General features: G+C 35.3%; 1 protein-coding gene across 1 annotated transcript in view; it reads left to right on the plus strand.

Moving 5' to 3' along the window:
* Positions 1-13,485, plus strand: part of SHOC2 (SHOC2 leucine rich repeat scaffold protein) — an 84,743-nt gene extending 71,258 nt beyond the window's left edge. Inside the window, exons 4-9 of the mRNA XM_068961349.1 lie at positions 87-217; positions 3,169-3,357; positions 6,441-6,563; positions 8,798-8,935; positions 9,476-9,593; positions 11,094-13,485. Of these exons, the coding sequence (XP_068817450.1) occupies positions 87-217; positions 3,169-3,357; positions 6,441-6,563; positions 8,798-8,935; positions 9,476-9,593; positions 11,094-11,302 (908 nt within the window). The 3' untranslated portion in view covers positions 11,303-13,485. The remainder of the gene's footprint in view (positions 1-86; positions 218-3,168; positions 3,358-6,440; positions 6,564-8,797; positions 8,936-9,475; positions 9,594-11,093) is intronic.
* The last annotated feature ends 10,112 nt before the right edge of the window (positions 13,486-23,597 follow it).

The raw sequence follows: 23,597 nt of genomic DNA on the forward strand, positions 1-23,597 counted from the left end.
TCATAAATATTGCTTGATAGCCTGGGAGAGTGACAGGCTTATCAGATTTAAAAAAAAATTCCTTTTTTTTTTTTTAATGTTCATAGGAAATCTGTCCAGTTTAAGTCGTCTTGGTCTGAGATATAACAGACTGTCAGCAATACCCAGATCATTGGCAAAATGCAGTGCACTTGAAGAATTAAATTTAGAGAACAATAACATTTCTACTTTACCAGAGGTAAGAAGTGAATTACGGTAAACTCTTGAAACGAGTCTGTAAGATAATGAAGGGAAGATTAATCAGTCTTTACAGCTTGGTAAATAATTTGATGATTGAGTTTGCTTAAATAATGGGTATGCTGTGGATACATATCCCATCGCTGAGATAAAAAAAATTCCAAAAAAGAAAGAGTAGGTATGTTTTAGCATACCCAGCAACTAGTAAGTTTGCTTGTAGTTATTCAAGCATATTTTACTGTAGTATTCTAACATGAGTAGAATTGTGGACTTAATGGATTGACTGAACTTTGCAAAGTCTTTTTTTTGTAATAATTAAAAATACCTTGTATAGTTTCTAGTCTGGACCAGTTCATTAAAACTACTGTGACAGTATCTCACCTGTGGCAAAAGAGCACTATTGTTAGTAGTAAGTAGTAATTTGGGATTAGGAATAGAATCCACAGATTGTAAGCCCTGACAGCTAAACTGTTTGGGTTTTTAAATTTCTGTGATAATGGTAATTCTTCACTTGAAAATGGGTGAAGTTCTACTGTTTAATGTCATCCTCTTTTTTAACAGTGATTCATATCCCATAATAAGGCAAATAATTAATACATTAATTAGATCTTGTTGGCATTCTTTTAGGGTGTAATTTATGAGTTTAAGTAAGACTGACCACTTTTACAGTGTCATTATGTCTAAATGTAAAGACTAGGTATATACCAAGTTTCACCTAGTGAGAAATTTTAATATTTATTTATATATCCAGTCATATTGTCACTGAAGGGAAACATAATTATTGGGTATCTTAGAATAAAGACATGTGCTGACTACTTTCATATAACTTTGTGACTGAAATCAGTCAGGATTTATTTTTGATAGGAGAATTGTAAAGAAGACAGCTCTCTTCAGTCTGTCTGTGGAAGAAGGGGTGTGTATGTATATTTAAACATACCCATTTTCAGATAGAGAAGTATGGATGAAATCCTTGATAGGCCTTGTTCAAACATTGGAAAGCATTAAGTTTTATTTAAAAGTAGTCTTTGTGCTTTGGAAGTAGCATATTCTTAATGCAAATGTGTAATTATCTGCATTTATAATAACAAGAAAAACAATAAAAACCATTAAACAGCACTTAGATATTCAAGCTGGCAAGAAAAATCGGGAAAGTGGTTTTCAAATGGGGCTCATTATATTGCTGAAATCGGAGCTGGCAAAATCACTATATACTTTTCCATTTGAAGACTGTCTGAAAATGGACTAATTTTAATGGATACCTAAAGACGAAAGGAGAAGGAACTTAATAAATTTAAGCACATATACTCAAGGCATAAGGCTGGAAGCTTTACATGTATTATTTCATTTATATCTTCACTGTAATCCTACTGATTATTGGAGTGGTCTCATCAAATAGAGAAATAAGACTTGAGAAGTCATGTTTTTGGCCAAATTTGTCACCCTGAAATATTTTTTTCTGGGGATATAGTGAGAGATATATTGATTAATTAATTCACTGAAGCTTACAAGGCTGGTAAGTAGAAGACCTAAGATGGGAACCCAGATGTGTTTGACTCTGCAGCAATGGTCAGCAACCTCAAAGCTTCACAGTATGACCTTAGAATGGAAAGGTTGGAGAACCGCCTTACAGCAATCCAAAATGTTCTCTGCTTCTCTGAGTATTTAAAATGGTTTTTCATCCTTTAAGATTTGACTCACTTTCAACTGTCTTCTGCTTTTCCAGTTATTCCAGTATTTCTCCTTTTCTTTGAATTTAAATAAAGAAGTGACTTATAAAGTTACTTATATATATTTATTTATTTAAAAAATCTTTACTACAACCTATAAAACAAGACATCATCCTCTTACAAATGAATAGAACAAAGGTTCAGAGAGAGAACTTGCTCAAAGTAACGAACAACTAAAAGATGGGGCCAGGATCTGAAACTTTTATAGCCTGAACCAATGTTTCTCAAACATTAATGAACATACAGATCACCTGGAAATCTTAAGATTTATATTATGATTCTGTGGAGGTGGGTCCTAAGAGTCCACATTTCTAACAGGCTCTCTGGGGATACGGATGCTGCTCTTCCTTAAACCAGACTTTGAATAGCAAGAGCCTATTCTGTATAATTTATTATTGATTTTATAGAGTTGTATATTATTTTCTTTTTCCTATCTGTGTGCTTTATTTCTCGAAATGGAATTTAGTCTTCCTGATGGTAGAGATCCTTTTATAATACTAAACACCTAGTACTATGGTTACATGGTGGGGGATTGAAGTAAGAGGGAATATGGGGTTATGTGCTAAGTGAATACTTGTTTGATAGATGTATATTCCCTCAGAAATTTACAGTATGGAAAAGCAATGTATTATATAAAAAAAGTATTGTTACCTTCTGAATTTAATATTCCTAAAAGGAACATTTAAATTACTAAATGATACCTTATTCTGTGTCAGGTATTATATTAATCTTAATAATAATTTAGAGATAGATACTTAACCAAGACTTGGATAGCACTGATTACACAGCAGGTGATGAAGTTAGGACTCAGACCCAGGACTGTCTGATACCAGTCCTCTGTAAGGTCCTGTATGAGAGGCCTCAAACTGGCCATTCGTGAAACACCTCTTACACACAGATACATTATCTTTACCCTGTAGAGTATTTTAAATAAAGCCAAAGAATAAAAGGAGATTTAATATAAGTAAATGAATTTCCTGTTTCTTCCTAAATTCTGAAAATCTGACTACACTGGCTACACATCCCTGCAAGGTAACAATCAGCTAGAGCTGAGTAGTGAGTGACTTTCCTTCTGGATGAGGCATTACAGAACCAGCCCAACCAGCTCTGTCGTTTGTTACCTGCAAGACTGTCCCAGGCATTTGTTTGGTACTGCTGCTCTATGTTCTACAGAGTAAGTGTTGTTATAGTTCTAATATGCTTATTTCATTTTTGTTTTTAACAGAGTCTTTTATCAAGTCTTGTGAAACTGAATAGTTTGACCTTAGCTAGAAATTGCTTTCAGTTATATCCAGTAGGTGGTCCATCTCAATTTTCCACTATCTATTCCCTCAACATGGAACACAATCGAATCAACAAAATCCCATTTGGAATTTTCTCCAGAGCAAAAGTATTAAGTAAGCTGAATATGAAGGTAAGCCTCTATTTGTATTAGGGGAAAATAACTACTTTAACTAGTACTTTTAGTGGGCAGTTGTTTCTTCCTGATGCTGTGCTCATTTTTTAATTGCATTGTTTGGGGTTTTCTTTTTTACTGTTGAGTTGCAGGAGTTCTTTATATATTTTGGATGTAAATGCTTTGTCAGTTATATGATTTGCAAATATTTTCTCCCAGTGGGTGATTTTTAGTTTCTTGTTGCTTATCTATATTCTCTACCATGAATGAATCACATTTGTAGTAAGGAAAATAAATTTTATTGCAAAAGGAATAAAGAAATGAAAAATGGCTTGTCCAGCGATTTAATTTGTAGCGAACAAACTTTTTTTTTACTGACTTCCTACTTTTGCATTCCAGTCCCCTATAATGAAGAGAACATCTTTTTTTGGGTGTTAGTTGTAAAAGGTCTTGTAGGTCTTCATAAAACCGTTCAACTTTAGCTTCTTCAGCAGTACTGGTTGGGGCATAGACTTGGAATGCAGAAGTAGGAAGTAAAGAAACACCTGGAGTAACAGGCAAATTTGGCCTTGGAATACAGAATGAAGCAGGGCAAAGGCTAATAAGAGTTTTGCCAAGAGAACGCACTGGTCATAGCAAACACCCTCTTCCAACAACACAAGAGAAGACTCTACACATGGACATCACCAGATGGTCAACACCGATATCAGATTGATTATATTCTTTGCAGCCAAAGATGGAGAAGCTCTATACAGTCAGCAAAAACAAGACTGGGAGCTAACTGTGGCTCAGGTCATGAACTCCTAATTGCCAAATTCATACTTAAATTGAAGAAAGGAGGGAAAACCACTAGACCATTCAGGTATGACCTAAATCAAAGCCCTTATGACTATACAGTGGAAGTGAGAAATGGATTTAAGGGACTAGATCTGATAGAGTGCCTGAAGAACTATGGACGGAGGTTCGTGACATTGTACAGGAGACAGGGATCAAGACCATCCCCAAGAAAAAGAAATGTGAAAAAGCAAGATGGCTGTCTGGGGAGGCCTTACAAATAGCTGTAAAAAGAAGAGAAGTGAAAAGCAAAGGAGAAAAGAAAAGATATACCCATGTGAATGCAGAGTTCCAAAGAATAGCAAGAAGAGACAAGAAAGCCTTCCTCAGTGATCAGTGCAAAGAAATAGAGGAAAATAATAGAATGGGAAAGACTAGAGATCTCTTCAAGAAAATTAGAGATACCAAGGGAACAGTTCATGCAGAGATGGGCTCAATAAAGGGCAGAAATGGTAGGGACCTAACAGAAGCAGAAGATATTAAGAAGAGGTGGCAAGAATCATTTTGTACAGAAGAACTGTACAAAAAAGATCTTCACGACCAAAATAATCACGATGGTGTGATCACTCACACTCAGCTAGAGCCAGACATCCTGGAATGTGAAGTCAAGTGGGCCTTAGAAAGCATCACTATGAACAAAACTAGTGGAGATGATGGAATTCCAGTTGAGCTATTTCAAATCCTGAAAGATGATGCTGTGAAAGTGCTGCGCTCAATATGTCGGCAAATTTGGAAAACTCAGCAGTGGCGACAGGACTGGAAAAGGTCAGTTTTCATTCCAGTCCCAAAGAAAGGCAATGCCAAAGAATGCTCAAACTACCACATAGTTGCACTCATCTCACACGTTAGTAAGGTAATGTTCAAAATTCTCCAAGCCAGGCTTCAGCAATACATGAACCATGAACTTCCAGATGTTCAAGCTGGTTTTAGAAAAGGCAGAGGAACCAGAGATCAAATTGCCAACATCTCCTGGATCATGGAAAAAGCAAGAGAATTCCAGAAAAACATCTATTTCTGCTTTATTGACTATGCCAAAGCCTTTGACTGTGTGGATCACAACAAACTGTGGAAAATTCTGAAAGAGATCGAAATACCAGACCACCTGACCTGCCTCTTGGGAAACCTGTATGCAGGTCAGGAAGCACCAGTTAGAACTGGACATGGAACAACAGACTGGTTCCAAATAGGAAAAAGAGTTTGTCAAGGCTGTATATTGCCACCCTGCTTATTTCACTTATATACAAAGTACATCAGGAGAAACACTGGGCTGGAGGAAGCACAAGCTGGAATCAAGATTGCTGGGAGAAATATCAATAACCTCAGATATGCAGATGACACCACCTTTATGGCAGAAAGTAAAGAGCTAAAGAGCCTCTTGATGAAAGTGAAAGAGGAGAGTGAAAAAGTTGGCTTAAAGCTCAACATTCAGAAAACTAAGATCATGGCATCCGGTCACAACGCTTCATGGCAAATAGATGGGGAAACAGTAGAAACAGTGGCTGACTTTATTTTTTTGGGCTCCCAAATCACTGCACATGGTGATTATAGCCATGAAATTAAATGACGCTTACTCCTTGGAAGGAAAGTTACGACCAACCTAGACAACATATTAAACAGCAGAGACATTACTTTGTCAACAAAGGTCCATCTAGTCAAGGCTGTGGTTTTTCCACTGGTCATGTATGGATGTGAGAGTTGGATTATGAAGAAACCTGAGTGCTGAAGAATTGATGCTTTTGGTCTGTGGTGTTGGAGAAGACTCTTGAGAGTCCCTTGGACATCAAGGAGATCCAACCAGTCCATCCTAAAGGAGATTAGTCCTAGGTGTTCATTGGAAGGACTGATGTTGAAGCTGAAACTCCAGTACTTTGGCCAACTGATGTGAAGAACTGACTCCATGGAAAAGACCCTGATGCTGGGAACGATTGAAGGCAGGAGGAGAAGGAGACGACAGATCATGAGATGGTTGGTTGGCATCACCTACTTGATGGGCATCATTTTGAGCTCCAGGGTTGGTGATGGATAGGGAAGCCTGACGTGCTGTAGCCCATGGCGTCATGAAAATTGGACACGACTTAGTGACTAAACTTAACTGTGTGGAAAATTTTGGAGGGTGAGTTTTTTTTTCCCTTTTTTTTCTTTCTACATTAAGATATTTAAAAAAAGGAATGTCTTTCTCTGTTTAAGAATTCTCTTTCTATAGGGAGTTACATATGGAGCTTTGTTTTTGTGGTTTTACCTTGAATGCTTCATTTTATCTGTGTCAGGACAATCAGTTGACATCACTTCCCTTGGATTTTGGAACTTGGACCAGTATGGTAGAATTGAATTTAGCCACCAATCAGCTCACAAAGATCCCTGAGGATGTGTCTGGTCTTGTTTCTCTTGAGGTGAGTATAAAAGAGCATTTAGAACTCATTAGACTTTTCCACAGTTACCTCACTCATGAAGTTGCCAATTAAACAGTTTCATAATTGAAGATCATAATTAGAAATGTTAGTGCTCTCAGAATTTCCCTAGCAGTGCAGTGGTTCAAACTCCTCGCTCCCAATGCAGAGGGTGTGGATTTGATCCCTGGTTGGAGAACTAAGGTCCTGTATGCCACGTGAAATGGTCATAAATAAATAGTCCAGATTCAGTCAATTAAAAAAAGAAATGTAGTGCTCTCTTAAACATGCAGCTGTATTAGGATGATGAGGTGTTGACTTTATCTGGGCTCAATGCTTTTGAATTACTCTTGCCCACTAAAAGTCAGTCGGTTTGAATACTATAAAGTATCTTTGAAAGAAAGGGTCTCTAAAGTGCAGCATCTTTTGTATTTTTTTTCTTAACTCTGTTTCTAAGAATGCTATACCATTGTCCTCTAAAATAATTCTGGGTTCCTCATATTGGCATTCAGTACCCTTCATATAATTCTGACCTACTTTTTCATCCTAATTACCCACCTCCTCTTTTATTTACTAACTGAATTGATTGGTTTCTTTGTTGGCAACGTGTGCATATTTCTAGCTCTGTACCTTTATTGTTCCCAATATCTAGAATGCTCTTTTCTCATCCCCTTAAAATTTTTCTTTTAAAATTATTTCTCACAATTAAAGATCCGTGCAGTCTATGGAGTTGCAAATACTCAGATACAATTTAGCAACTGAACAACAACAAAGATCTATCTTCCTGTTACTTCCTCAGGCAAAGATTTCTCCTGCCTCTGAGTCCCTAGCATTTTCACTCTTTTGATGAAAAAACTTACTAATAGTAAAATTTCTAAAATTGTCCTCATATTTTTAAAAAAATTCTAATTTTTCTATTCTTTTATTATTGTATTTAATAAGGTGAAAAAGTATGGTGTAATGGCTAATAGCAGGAACTTTGAAGCCAAATAGATCTGGGTACAATTCCACTTTTAACTATTTATGGATTTAATGTACCCAAGCTTCAGTTTCCTCAGCTGGGGAAAGTAATGGGGATAGTAATATATTCCTCATAGAATTGTGCTAGTGCTGATGAAGTTGCTCAGTTGTGTCTGACTCTTTGTGACCCTATGGACTGTAGCCTGACACATTCCTCCATCCATGGGATTTTCCAGGCAAGAATATTGGAGTGGGTTGCCATTTCCTTCTCCACATAGAATTGTAATTAGGACTAAATGCAATAATGCACATTTTTCATTTAATATGTGGTGTTAGTGGTAAAGAATCCACCTGCCAGTGCAAGAGACATAGGGAAAACGGGTTCAATCCCTGGACTGGGAAGATCCCCTGGAGGAGGGCATGGCAACCCATTCCAGTATTCTTGCCTGGAGACTCCATGGACAAAGGAGCTTGGGGGGGTTGCAGTCCAGTGGGTCACAAAAAGTCTGATACAACGGAAGCAACTTAGCATGCAGGCATGCATGCAAATAGTAGTAAACTCAGTGATAGCTACTATTGTCATTTTCTTGGTCTTATTGAATATATTTACTTCATTGTGTGTAGTATAACTTTGGAAGAAATAAGTGGGCATAAAAATTTAGCTAGAACCTTACTTAGATGTTTCCATTAGTACTCTTCTCACTATCCCCATACTCAGTATTGTTTCCCTACCTAACCTCCCTCCACTGTAACTTCTCTGAGAATGAAGACTTGTATCTTCTTCAACCTTTTTTCCCCTCCTTATTCAAGATACTGTAGGATGCCCTGCAATGTAATAAATTTACTACAAATAATAACTAGTGGATTGATATAGGCAGTTTAGAAGTCAGTTGTTATCTACCTTTAATGATGGTTTGCTTGTAAGGAGTTTTGAATAAATAATTGGTTTCCTATTAGATAGATATTTGTAACTATTCAGTATCAAAATACCATTATCTGTATGAATCTTAGTGTGAGCAGTTAATAATTTTCATATTTTTTGTAATTTAGTTTAAATTCTTTCCTTTTGGTTTCATTAGTTTTGACTTAAACTATTTTGCTTCCAGTAACTATGGTAATTTTTTTTAGAATAGTAAGTTTAATGTCTTGTTATATAGTTAGATATTACCCTTAATATTCACTGTTTAGAAAATTAACATTGCTTAATTTTAAGGCACACGATGATAATATATTTCTGTTTTGTGAGTTGTCAAACATTATCAATAATTTCTCTTTAGGTTTTAATATTATCAAACAATCTTCTAAAGAAGCTTCCTCATGGCCTTGGAAACCTCAGGAAGTTAAGAGAATTGGATCTAGAGGAGAACAAATTAGAATCCTTGCCAAATGAAATTGCTTATCTTAAGGATTTGCAGGTAAAACATTGTGATGATTTTATAGGTATATAATTAAAGTTTTGGGGATGCATTCCAAATTGTACATTTTTTTATTCTTGGACCAAATAGATTTTCCTGTTAGAACTGAATTTTATGTTCATGTAACCTAGCTGCTTTTGTCTTCCTAACAAATGATAGTGTTTGAAAGAAAAGCTTATTTAGTGATTTTTATATAATATGTAGCTCAGACGGTAAAGAATCTGCCTGCTATGCAGGAGACTCAGGTTCAATATCTGGGTTGGGAAGATCCTCTGGAGAAAGGAATACAACCCACTCCAGTATTCTTGCCTGGAGAATCTCATGGATAGAGAATCCTCGAGGGCTACAGTCTATGGGATTGCAGAGAGTCAGACACGACTGAGTGACTAGTATTACACTACTACTGTATAATATTAGTCAATCTAATTTCCTTGTAAATTTATCTTGCTGGTTTAGTATATGTATTTTTTTAAAAATTTACATTAGTTATAGTTATAGGAAACATACATGTAACTGTCTTTTATTTTGTTAACCTTTTAGAAATTAGTCTTGACAAACAACCAACTGACCACTCTTCCCAGAGGCATTGGTCACCTTACCAATCTTACACATCTAGGCCTTGGAGAGAACCTACTTACTCATCTTCCTGAGGAAATTGGTATGAACCCTTTGGATATTTGACTCTGTACTAATAACATGCTTTTATTAGTTATTAGAACATGTGTTCAAGCAGTGTTTCAGATAAATAAAACAAATCTACTATTTTTGTCAACTTAAATTACATACATCAAGCTAAAGTTTTTTTTTTTTATAGAGCACTAGTAGTAGTAGTAGTTGGTTAGTTTTTATTAGGTTTTCTCATGGGGAATTGAGTTTAACATATTTGAGAATGTTTTAGCATACTTGTATTTCAGTAGATTTAACGTTAATTTGGAGGAGTTCTTTTTCTTCCAAATTTAAAAATTACACAGACTTGAATTAAATTAGTTTCTTATGCCAAAAGAACTTTCCCTTGTGAGGTTTTAGGATTGATATTAATATTTGATTAATGTTAATATTTGAGAGTTACTTTAGAATTTTCCAAGTGTTTTCATATCCATTATTTCATACTGTCAATATGAACACCTTGAATTTTATGCAGTGCAAGTTGCTTCATGTTACAGAGAGTTTTAATCAGTTACAGTCACATAGTACTAAAATTAGTAATCCCATTTGTTATTCTCTCATCTATACCATGCTGTTTCAGAGGCACTATAGATTAGTGATTAAGGATGGTTTTGGAGTACAATAGCCAATTCAAAATCTGGCTCTACTTGCTTCTGTTGGATTGAATAAGGTACAGAACCTCCCTAAGGTTCAAGTTCCTATCTATAGAATATGGATTCTAGTAACTTTCTGTAAGGTTGCTCTGAATAATACATAAAATCTTAATGTAAACAAATCCAATATCTAGTGACTTTTTAAATTAGTTTTATTATATACCACTATCAAATATTACAATTTTGAAATTTAAAAATTGGAAACTCATAAAGTAACTGTATATACTTATTTCTAGTGTGTTTATCCAGCTGGCCATATACAATTGCTTGAGATTATTTGCCTAGAAAGTATGAGTATCCTAAGATGGTCTAAGGAAAAATTTTAAAAGATTACATAAATTGACTTTTGCCTTACTGGCAGATATATAATAACTCTCTTAGCAAAAGATTTATACAAAGTAACAAAACCTTTCACTTGAGAAATTTATTACTAAGAGAGATTATCACATTTTCTTCAACATGAGAGTAATTATAGGCACTTACTATGTAAGTTGATTATATAATTTTTGGAATTTAAAATACATGAATGCCAAGCTATCCTGAACAGAGTCTCTGGAGATATAGTATATATTTTTTCAAAGAAACTGAGCTTGAAAACCAAATATAAAGGAAGAGATTTTTATTGGTATAGCATGTGACCTGGATATCACTTTTTAAAAATCTCTTGTTTATTTGAATAAGCAGGAAAGTTTGAGATTCATGGTTGTAGAGAGTTTTAAAACTAAAAGAGATTAAAAGGCACTGTGTGTTCAGTATGCATGATAACCCAGGATAAGGATCATGCTCAGCTGAGCTTTTTAAACAATAACTAATTTTTAAAAAATTATTTTTTATAACAGGTACACTGGAGAATCTAGAAGAACTGTATTTGAATGACAACCCCAACCTGCATAGCCTTCCCTTTGAGCTGGCTCTTTGCAGCAAGCTTTCAATCATGAGTATTGAGAACTGTCCACTCAGCCATCTTCCACCTCAGATTGTTGCTGGGGGTCCTTCTTTCATCATTCAGTTCCTAAAGATGCAGGGTCCATATCGTGCCATGGTCTGATACAAATCTGCTGGTCCCACACACTGTTCAAAAATAGACTGCCATTAATGTTTCATATCTATATCTGTATCTATTTATGTAGATATTGATATATTTGGCAGATTTATAAAGACTATGTTTATGTGTTTCTGCTAATAGAGGAATCATAGCCATTTAGATTTTTTTAAATTCTGTACAAAAAGCTTATATAAGTTTTCTTTGCTGAACTTGATGGATGTTTTTCTGTTGTATAATATGATATGCCAGTTTGCTTAAAACATTTGCCAACAAATTATGAAATTATTAAATTTAAGGGCCAGAAGTAGTATAGTTAGATATACTTTTTCTTAGCAAAAATTCTGGGCAAGCAATTTTGTTGGAACTTTTCATATATATTTTCCCCTTACCAGTTGTCAGATCTTTTTAGTATTATAGGCCCTGAAGGTAGAATTTTTCTTTTAACTTATTTTGAAATTTGAGATTTGAATTTTATATATTGTTTACAGTCAGAGTAAATCACTGGATTTTTTTTTTTTTTTTGGTTTTGATTTGCTCTGTTTTGATCAGCAAAATCTTGTTTATATCCTCTGCTAAAGAATTTGCATCAGCTGATTTAAATATTAAAAGATATCTGCTTGTTGAAACAACTGGCAAAGTGAAAAGATAACAGTCAAAAAATTTTGAATTCCTTTAATTGTGTTTCTCTGATCAATTGTGAAGCAAAATGTCTGAAGTAAGTCTTTGGGTTGGGGGAAAGTATTGATACCTTTTCTAGTATAAATATCTTTTCTGAAGCTTAGGGGAACAGAATCTTGTAGTGCAAAGGAGTTTTCATTCCTGAAAGTTGCAGATCCACAGAAACTAACAGAATAATTTGGCAAAAAAAGAAAAAGATACACATAAACACATTCTATATATGTATATACAATGCTATATAGATATGTATTTATTATATCATAAACTACGATAGGTAACTTTAAGGATTTCTCCCTAGCCTTGTACAATGAAATGAATGTTTTTCTTTGAACACTGCAATATGTATGTTTCAAGGTTATTTAACAGTGTACTATGGTTTTATATCTTGACTTGCCTTGTACATCTTTCAGTTCTGGAATATCTGCGTCTAAGCACAATATCTTCACACTGTGCTATATTGCTGCTGAATTAAATGCACTTTTCCCCACAAATGGGGCACTGGCTTAAAACAATTCAGTTCAGTACCATTGATTTCAGTCTCATCTTTCCTTTTTTGGTAGTTGTTAATACAGTTACAGAAAAGAGCACATTGCATAAAAGTCATTGATAGTTCATTGGAAGTTCTGTGAGATATGCATGTGCTATTTGGTATATTTTCTTTTGCTTTACTGCTTTTAAGGCTAGCAGTATTGTAAATGTGTGCCCCTTATTACAGTACTCTTACTTTCGATAGTGTTGGTCTAAGTCAATTTAATTACTGAAGAGACACAGAGCAAGTGCATTCTAGATATACCATCCTAAAAAACACTTCCCATATAAGGAATAACTATTATGTATAATTACATGTTGCTGCTTGGTTTTCTTTTTTTTTTTTTTCTATTTAGATGGGCATTGTAATTTAAATAAAACCATTTTTGAAGTGAGGTTATAACATTAAGATGGAAATTTGGAATGTTGTTTTGCTTTTCCTGGCACTCAAAATCAGGACTAAGTTTGAAGTTGAACCTGTAGTCGTAATTGGCAATTTTTTAAGGAGCAACTAAGAAATGGAAGGCAGGTAAAGATATAAAACCGTAGAATGCTTAAATGTGCTGTAAAACTATTGTAGATGTCACTGGATTTTACCAGGTAATATCCTTTCTTCTATTTTTTTTCCATCTACTGTGGCTTTTCAGTTAAAATTGTGTTTATAAAAGGAATTTGTTTATTACAGCTCTACCTGAAGCTTGTGTGTATGTGTGGTTTTTATAAAAATCTCATATCAAAGTGTGTTTATATCTTAAGATAATGGAACTTGAACTTTAAAGGCAGTAACCGAATGTCTTTTTTTTTAATGGGTATTGTTTCTTAAAAATGAAAATAGATACAGTTTTTGAAATATTTTTGTTCCCCTATATTCATTTATGTTAGTTTATAACAGAAATGCAAGGTGATCACAACCCTACATGTAGAAGTCACAGACAAACCATCTATAGCTAAGGAATTACAATTTTTTTAAGATGCATAAAGTATGTCACATGAATGGCTGTCACCTTGGAGAGCTTGTGGATTTCATTACTTCTAACATGAAGCTAAAATGGACTCTTAATTTCCAAATTTTCCTTGTGCAGTCAGGATATTTAATATTTAAATAGTTTGAATATAATAAGGGATATTATTGAATGACTGCATATAAGCTGATAATTTCCTAAACTGCAGTGGGACTAATTGCCATCTCCAACAATGGTCCTTTCTTTTAAAGAAATTAGGTTTGATCTCTCTGTGAGGCTCAGTAAATAGAAGAATGTCATAGAATGTTACATTTTAAAAAATATTGCTCTAAACTTTGCTTTTTGTTAATATAGATAGTAGCAAATTGACAGTGACAATGTCAAAAATTCCTTTGTGGTAGTTTAGTACTTTTAAAATCCCAAATGATTATTTCATACAGAAAGAAGGGAGAGATGCTAAGTAATTTATGGATTTGATGGATACAAATGAAAACAATAGACGATAGAAATTCTTGCAGGAGGAAAAACACATAAAATATTTATTTGTACTTTTACTGAAAGGTGGATGATGCAATTGGATGCAATTGGAATGAGCTCTATAAATATATTTGCATATTTGTAATTTATCTCATTGTAAAGTCTGAATTTAAAACTTTTAATTTTGTATTGAGGTATAGCTAGTTAACAATGTTGTGACAGTTTCAGATGAATGAATCATTTAAAATAGATTAACTGTTATACATCATAATTTATCTATCTAGTCTTTCTCTGATAACTTTTCTGGTAACTTCTGCTTTTCATCTCAGTTATTGCTAAGCTATTCATACATATTGAGTTCAGATTTCAGCTTGCAGAATTTGTCATTTTGCATGAGTAAGAAGGGGTCAAGGTTAAAGGGTATAAAGTGGGACACTTTGAAATGGAAAGGGGGCACTATCAATAACCATACATCAGAAATGTCTCTGGAAAACCAGGGTATATGGTTATTCTTGCATGATTAAAAATTAGGTGAAAGCAAATGACATAACCCATAAAAGCAGAAGAATACATTCTTACAGTTTTCAAATTTAACTAAATAACTTGTGAAGAAAGATGTCCTTTTGCTTATACTGGAAGATGGTATAAGATAATATACCACATCCAGTCCATGTATTATCACTCAGTTATGTCGAACTCTTTGTGACCCTTTGGATGTAGATCAAAGGCTCTCTGTCCATCAGGTTTTCCAGGCAAGAATACTGGAGCGGGTTGCCATTTTCTCCTCCAGAGAATCTTCACAACCCAGGGATTTGAGCCCACATCTCTTGTGTCTTCTGCATTGACAGGCGAGTTCTTTACCTGCTGAGCCATCAGGGAAGATATACCACATATCTTTAGCTAAAACTTTTGCCTTATTATTTTGGTTAGTTTAGCCTTTAAGAGCCAATTTGGGTAACTGGAATACACTTGACAATCTTTGGTTAATTATCAAATCTCTGAGAATTTAAATATGTAAGAGTTGTGATACTGATCTGATATCTAAGAGAGTATCTTGAATACTGTTTATTAAAGTATTACGACAATTTTATAAAACAGATATCAGTACTTGTTACTGAATAGAATGCCTTCTTAAACCTGCCAACAGTAAGGAAACATTTGTGAGTTTAATTTTTAACTTTAAAATATAAAAAAGGTTTGAACTGTAGTTGGTCCTTAGTACCTTTAAAACACTTTTTCTTTACACACCTGGTATTATCCTGTTGATAGTATACATTCTAAATATAAACTGTTTGGAATATAAATACCTGTTTGTGGTCAAGACTTCAACTGGGTAGTAGTTTCTAGTATTTCAAACTGAGGCCTTTTAAAGTTTGGTAGGAGGAATAGTGTCCACTATTGAAAGTAGTATGAATTTTGCATGTTGTGCAGCATACAACACTGCTGCATGTTAGGGGAATTTACTTAAGTCATAGATTTGTATATTTATTCTGACAGTTTTTCAGCAGATGGCAGTAAAGTGTCTTGTTTTAACAATCATGATACTATGTCAAATTTCTGACAGATGGAAGTAAAGAATCTAGGAAGGGGCATTCCGTCCCCTGTCCCCCATTTGTACAAGGCACTAGGTTGGGAGAGTGGAGAGATTTGATCTCTTCATGCAAATTATTAGAGCTCCATCCTAACAATCCTAACAAATGATGTTTTAATGACAATAAAATCAGTTTGTTATAGGTACTACTAAAAAGGATCTTACTCTAAAAATCTAATTAATCAGCATCTGTAGATGCTTCATCAGTTACCATTATAATTTAGATTCCATGTATTATTTACTTTTTATCATTCTGGCATTATATATATATGGTGAATTTAACCTTCCATTCTGATCAGGCTTAATATACAAGTAACATTTGCATGAGTCATCTATATCATTTTTTTTCACAATTTTGTAGGAATTATTTTTCAAAAAGTCTAGCTAGCTAGCTAGCACATAAAACCTCATTCCAGTACCAAAGGGAATGTTTCATATATGGCTCAAAACATTTATTTTAATATTTGTCTTTATCAGTTCAGTTCAGTCACTCAGTCATGTCTGACTCTTTGTGACACCGTGAATTGCAGTACGCCAGGCCTCCCTGTCCATCACCAACTCCCGGAGTTCACTCAGATTCACATCCATCGAGTCAGTGATGCCATCCAGCCATCTCATCCTCGGTCGTCCCCTTCTCCTCCTGCCCCCAATCCCTCCCAGCATCAAAGTCTTCTCCAATGAGTCAACTCTTCGCATGAGGTGGCCAAAGTACTGGAGTTTCAGCTTTAGCATCATTCCTTCCAAAGAAATCCCCAGGTTGATCTCCTTTAGAATGGACTGGTTGGACCTCCTTGCAGTCCAAGGGACTCTCAAGAGTCTTCTCCAACACCCCAGTTCAAAAGCATCAATTCTTCAGCGCTCAGCCTTCTTCACAGTCCAACTCTCACATCCATACATGACCACTGGAAAAACCATAGCCTTGACTAGACAGACCTTAGTCGGCAAAGGCTCTGCTTTTGAATATGCTATCTAGGTTGGTCATAACTTTTCTTCCAAGGAGTAAGCATCTTTTAATTTCATGGCTGCAGTCACCATCTGCAGTGATTTTGTAGCCCCCCAAAATAAAGTCTGGCACTGTTACCACTGTTTCCCCATCTATTTCCCATGGAGTGATGGGACCGGATGCCATGATCTTTGTTTTCTGAATGTTGAGCTTTAAGCCAACTTTTTCACTCTCCACTTTCACTTTCATCAAGAGGCTTTTTAGTTCCTCTTCACTTTCTGCCATAAGGGTGGTGTTATCTGCATATCTGAGGTTATTGACATTTCTCCCGGCAATCTTCATTCCAGCTTGTGTTTCTTCCAGTCCAGCGTTTCTCATGATGTGCTCTGCATATAAGTTAAATAAGCAGGATGACAATATACAGCCTTGACGTACTCCTTTTCCTATTTGGAACCTCATATCTCACCTCAAAACTCATTTTTAACAGAGTTCAGAAAAAGTTATGAAAGTATTTTATATGATGATGGTCTCTTTTGATTCTATTTTAATCTGTACATCAGATCTGTACATTTTTTTTAATTAAATACATGATAATTTGCATAGTACATAGTTTGCAAGGAATAGAACACCACAAAAATGATACCTGAAAACAATAACCATTTTGACTTCTAGTAAAGGTCAGGCTTTCACTGATATTTAACATGGTTTATGCTGTGATAAATACATGGCTGTTCTGAGTTATGATTCTAGGCTAAAAGGCAGAAACAGTCTTCAGAAAATGTACTTTTCAACCTGAATTATATTGTTTATTTTGACTACATAAAAATTCTGACTTTTTTAGTCATTATGTAGTAAGGTATTCAATATAAATAATGTACTTTTAAATGTTTTGCTATTGAATCTTTTAAGTTCTAATCCTGTGTTTAACTGAAGTTGGACATGAAATCAGCCTTTGCAATGTCATTGAACCACAAAAATGTGCAACTAAGATATATGACTCTTCACTACCATTGAATCTTCTGGAAAACTTTAGTAAAGCATATGGCATGCATAAGATATACAAAAATAGCTGCACAAAAATGCAACAAATTATTTTTTATGGTAATAGTGACCTTCAATATAGTTATTTAACTGTTCATATTTATTATTTATTTATAAAATCTCAAACTACAGGATTTGGGGGATTTTTTAAAAAACAAAACAATTAGAGTATATAATGAATATATCTTGTAAAGAAGACTGGCTTGTGGTGAAGACATTGACCGATAAGGTAATTCCCCCATTCTCTGAGCCTTTGTGAAGAAAATAGTTTTTGTTCTGTTTTGTAACCTTTCACAAAATCTATGCTGTTTTTAAGATATCTTGGTAATTAAAAGGTAGAAACAGTATAGGATTCCTAGAAGAAGTTTTAACATTGGCTATTAAAGAACATTAAATTATGTTTTCAAATGTTCATGAAAATGAAAATGCTAAGGGTAAAAGAGAACTTACCCAGTGGGAACTACTTAATTGGCTGAAGAAAACTTATCGGGGAAGGCAATAAATATTAGTCCCGTGTACCATGTGACTAACTGTCATCTTTTAACATTCTCTGATACATGTTTTTAAAACATCACTCACTACCTTGAGAAGAATGGTTTTGGCGGGAATCAAAACTAGGAGCCAAGTGGCCATATGGGAGGCTGGCTGAGTAATCTGGGTGAGATGACAGTGGCTTTGATTGGGATTGTAGCATTGGGGATGGAAAGAAACATTTAAGGAAATCTAAGGAAGAAAGGTTAGTAAGACTTGATGATTGGTTGGAAAAAGTGGGTTAGAGAATCACAGGTTACTTCTAGGATTTTGACTTAAGTACCTGCTTGTGTTTACTAAACTATGGAACTTTGCAGGAGGGCTAATTTCTTTTAGTTTGTTTGGATGTAAGGGGAAGATGTGTTTTAGTACCTGTGGGATGTTAAGTGGAGATGTCAAGTAAGCAATTAGATACATCTAATGCTTAGAAGTCAGGCCTGGAAACAGATGATCCAGCACATAAGTGGTAATTACTTTTGCACAGATAGGAAGGAACTTGCAGAAATTGAGAAGTAGCTGTAGTAAAAGTGTTAAGGAAACAATATGGTATTTTTGAAATACAATAGTCAGTTTCACTCAGTTTAGTTTTTCTAACCTCTCAGTGTATTCTGTTTTAGTGTCATTTTACTTACTATGCTTATTTTTCTAGGACCCTGCACTGTCCAAAATAGGTGCCACTAACCAACCATATGTGGTTATTTAAATTTAGATTAAAATACAAATTTAACTCCTCAATCACACTTGTCATATATATGTGTATGTGAGCACATATTTATGAATATGAGAAAGCACAATGGTGAAAACATAAATGAAGTGAACTTTATGTTCACTCTTAACTCAGGCAGGTGACTGATTTGTAAAGTTCTCTGGTTTTTCTTGATTTGGAAGGTGGTTATGTTTTACTCAACCCTGTTATGTTTTTATTTATTATAGGTTCCATGCCTTTTAACTAGCACTGTTTCTTGACACAAAGCAATGTTTATCATATATCTTGTCAAACACACACTACAGACACAAATTTTTGCCTTTGTGATTGCAGTCTAATGAATTTCACACCTATTTGAGTAATCTACTTTATTTTTTATTTTTTTTTTAATTTTAAAATCTTTAATTCTTACATGTGTTCCCAAACATGAACCCCCCTCCCACCTCCCTCCCCATAACATCTCTGTGGGTCATCCCCATGCACCAGCCCCAAGCATGCTGTATCCTGCGTCAGACATAGACTGGCGGTTCAATTCTTACATGATAGTATACATGATAGAATCTACTTTAAAAAAAATTAATAGCTGATTTCATTGAGAGTTCAATTTTTCCAACCTCCAGAGCACCTCCTGTTACTGCTTGAATAAAGGCTATCCTAAGGCAATTGAGAACACGAATTGCATTTTTAAAAAGTACTGATAGGCTGCTTTATAGAGAATAAAATATTAACATAAGGAGTTGTGAATGAACCTAGGTTTGGAATGATTACCAATTCCCCTCAAAATGTTCGATGATTTCTTTTTCTTTCCATGAACATCAGTGTAGATATAAGTAAGTAAGCTACACATTTTGATATTTGATGTCAACTTGAACCCTGTACAGTCAAGAACTCTAACTCCTAATTTGGATTGCAGATGAAAACAAAAAGCAAAGCTTTTCTACTTTTGTGGTTTTCTACAGTAACAGCCTATGTTACTTTTCCCAATTATGTCTTATGAAAAACATAATTCATTACATTATTAGATGCTATCATAGGTGAGTTGTAGGAGTATTAGGGTTTACTTTTTAAATTTTATATGCATACCACACGTGCACTTACACATACAGCCCACTCACTCTTCGTCAAGATTACATTTCTCCAGCTTGAATACCAGGTAGCAAACACCAGCTTTTAAAAATATGTTAAAACACACAAATAATTCTTTCAAGGGAAATCTTTAAAGCAAATTTTAACATCAAAAAGATTTTGCTTATACCAAACTGCCATGGCCGTTATTTTATAACTTTTCTCTGCTATTATTTATCCAGCAGTGAATCTTCAAAATAATTTGAATTACTACAATTCCATGGGCTATGAATTTTATTGAGGATTCAATTTTATTAAGGATTTAGCTTCTGTATCTTAATAACACTGGTAATCATGCTTCCCACTTTCTTGGTTGTGGTTATACTTGGGTGTAAGGATCAGTTTGCTGTCACTTTAAGTAAGCTAATTTCATTATTCCCTTGCTGCTCTTTAGCTTTTATGTAAATCTGACTCCATTATCTTTATTTTCAAGATGAAGGAATATACAAGGTAATTAATTAAATGAGTTATACATTGAGTGTCAGGTCAACATTGAAATTAGGGCCCGGGTCTTCTAACTTCTTAGTTGGTATTTTTCCTACTCAGCTCCCCATTAACCACATCACCTGTGCCGTCCCAGTTGAAATCGGTTACTCGAGTGAAAGGTGTTAAAGTGAGGCCTTGATTTACACAAGTTAAGCAGGTGAAAGCCAAAGCAAACTTTTTTTTTCTCCACTAAGAATTTGCTAATTTGAAAAATCATACATTATAACAGAATTTTGAACGGTTTAGACTGAGTTCCTTTGCTCATCTTTTTAAACCAAATGCAGGATACAGCCATAGAGTGCCAGACTTTAAGTCTATAATGTGTAAGAGCCAAATCAAACATTTTTTTTCTCCATTAGAATCTACTAATGTGAAAAATCATACATTGTAAGTCAGAATTTTGAATAATTTAGATTGAGTCCCACGCTTCTCATCCTTTCAAACCAAATGGAGGATACAAACCACAGGCCAAGTACCAGTCTTAAGTCTGTAATGTGTAATTTATATACTTAACTGATACTGTTTTTGTACAGGTAATCTTTCATATTGATCTTAGGTGAATATTACAAAATATTTGTTGTGGACAAAATAAAGGATTAATAATGACTTTAGAGTTGGGGGTTCAAAGAAATTACGTGGACCATTCCCTTTCAGGTAGGTAAGACATTACCTATTTTAAAGATAAACCAAACCCAAAGAGGTTGTTAAGTCAACTAATACATACTGCAGTGGAACTAGGGACTACCTCTACTAATACAGTGTTCTTTTGACTCTTAATCATGTTGACTTTGTGATGTATGCTTATCTGTGAACACATTACCCTTTCTAGATTTAGCTTTCTGAGAGCTGAATGCTTGGAACTCTGTGAGTAATAACTAAGAAAGGTGGCTTCCTGGCTAGCCATCCTGATAAGTTTAATTGAATCCAAGGGAATAATGGAGTGACAGGTGTTGCAACCACATTTCATTTGCTTCCAAGACCATTTGGAATCCAGGTAGCCTGCAAGGTATAAATCCAAATTAAAGTTCTTATAGTTATTTTTTGTGGTGTGGTTGACAGAGGATTCTGCATTCAAGCTCCTTTGTTTTTCTATACCCTAGACTTGGATTTGAAGAAATGGTGGGCATTCAGTCAGCAAATGTTTGAGTATTCACTAACATGCCAGTCACTGATGTAGGTGCAGGATATATTAGTGAAAAAAACACAGTAAATGAAACTTAAGTTTTAGAGGAGTAAGGCAAGTGGTGAACATAGTAAAACTTCTATTAGAGGCTGATATATGCCATAACACACACACACACACACACACACACACACACACACAAAACAACCAAAATTCTGTTTTCTGGTCCTGCATGTAAGGAACTTGGAAGTTTTCACTATGTCCTAACAACAAATGCAAAGCGAAACAAAACAACTCTTATTAGATTTGTCTCAGAGTATTGAGATCGCAGGGAAATTTCAGTCAGTCACTCAGTCGTGTCCACCTATTTGTGACTCCATGAATCGCAGCACGCCAGGCCTCCCTGTCCATCACCATCTACCAGAGTTCACTCAGACTCAGGTCCATCGAGTTGGTGATGCCATCCAGCCATCTCATCCTCTGTCGTCCCCTTTTCCTCCTGCCCCCAATCCCTCCCAGCATCAGAGTCTTTTCCAATGAGCCAACTCTTTGCGTGAGGTGGCCAAAGTACTGGAGTTTCAGCTTTAGCATCAATCCTTCCAAAGAACACCCAGGACTGATCTCCCTTAGGATAGACTGGTTGGATCTCCCTGAAGTCCAAGGGACTCAAGAGTCTTCTCCAACACCACAGTTCAAAAGCACCAATTCTTTGGTGCTCAGCTTTCTTCACAGTCCAACTCTCACATCCATACATGACCACTGGAAAAACCATAGCTTTGACTAGTTGGACCTTTGTTGACAAAGTACTGTCTCTGCTTTTGAATATGCTATCTAGGTTGGTCATAACTTTCCTTCCAAGGAGTAAACGTCTTTTAATTTCATGGCTGCAGTCACCATCTGCAGTGATTTTGGAGCCCAGAAAAATAAAAGTCTTGACATTGTTTCCACTGTTTCCCCATCTATTTCCCATGAAGTGATGGGACCAGATGCCATGATCTTCGTTTTCTGAATCTTGAGCTTTAAGCCAACTCTTTCACTCTCCTCTTTTTACTTTCATCAAGAGGCTTTTTAGTTCCTCTTCACTTTCTGCCATAAGGGTGGTGGTATCTGCATATCTGAGGTTATTGATATTTCTCCTGGCAATCTTGATTCCAGCTTGTGCTTCTTCCAGCCCAGCATTTTCTCATGATGTACTCTGCATATAAGTTAAATAAGCAGGGTGACAATATACAGCCTTGGACATACTCCTTTTCCTATTTCGAACCAGTCTGTTCCATGTCCAGTTCTAACTGTTGCTTCCTGACCTGCATACATGTTTCTCAAGAGGCAGGTCAGGTGGTCTGGTATTCCCATCTCTTTCAGAATTTTCCACAATTTATTGTGATCCACAGTCAAAGGCTTTGGCATAGTCAATAAAGCAGAAGAAATAGATGTTTTTCTGGAACTCTCTTGCTTTTCCCATGATCCAGCGGATGTTGGCAATTTGATCTCTGGTTCCTCTGCCTTTTCTAAAACCGGCTTGAACATTTGGAAGTTCACAGTTCACGTATTGCTCAAGTCTGGCTTGGAGAATTTTGAGCATTACTTTACTAGCATGTGAGATGAGTGCAGTTGTGTGGTAGTTTGAGCATTCTTTGGCATTGCCTTTCTTTGGGACTGGAATGAAAACTGACCTTTTCCAGTCCTGTGGCCACTGCTGAGTTTTCCAAATTTGCTGGCATATTGAGTGCAGCTCTTTTCACACATCTTTCAGGATTTGAAATAGCTCAACTGGAATTTCATCACCTCCACTAGCTTTGTTTGTAGTGATGCTTTCTAAGGCCCACTTGACTTCACATTCCAGGATGTCTGGCTCTAGGTGAGTGATCACACCATCGTGATTCTCTGGGTCGTGAAGATCTTTTTTGTACAGTTCTTCTGTGTATTCTTGCCACCTCTTCTTAATATCTTCTGCTTCTGTTAGGTCCAGACCATTTCTGTCCTTTATCGAGCCCATCTTTGCATGAAATTTTCCCTTGGTATCTCTAATTTTCTTGAAGAGATCTCTAGTCTTTCCTATTCTGTTGTTTTCTTATTTCTTTGCATTGATTGCTGAGGAAGGCTTTCT

The sequence above is a fragment of the Capricornis sumatraensis genome, chromosome 23 (genome assembly GCF_032405125.1).
Source record: "Capricornis sumatraensis isolate serow.1 chromosome 23, serow.2, whole genome shotgun sequence".
In the NCBI taxonomy this organism is placed as follows: domain Eukaryota; kingdom Metazoa; phylum Chordata; class Mammalia; order Artiodactyla; family Bovidae; genus Capricornis; species Capricornis sumatraensis.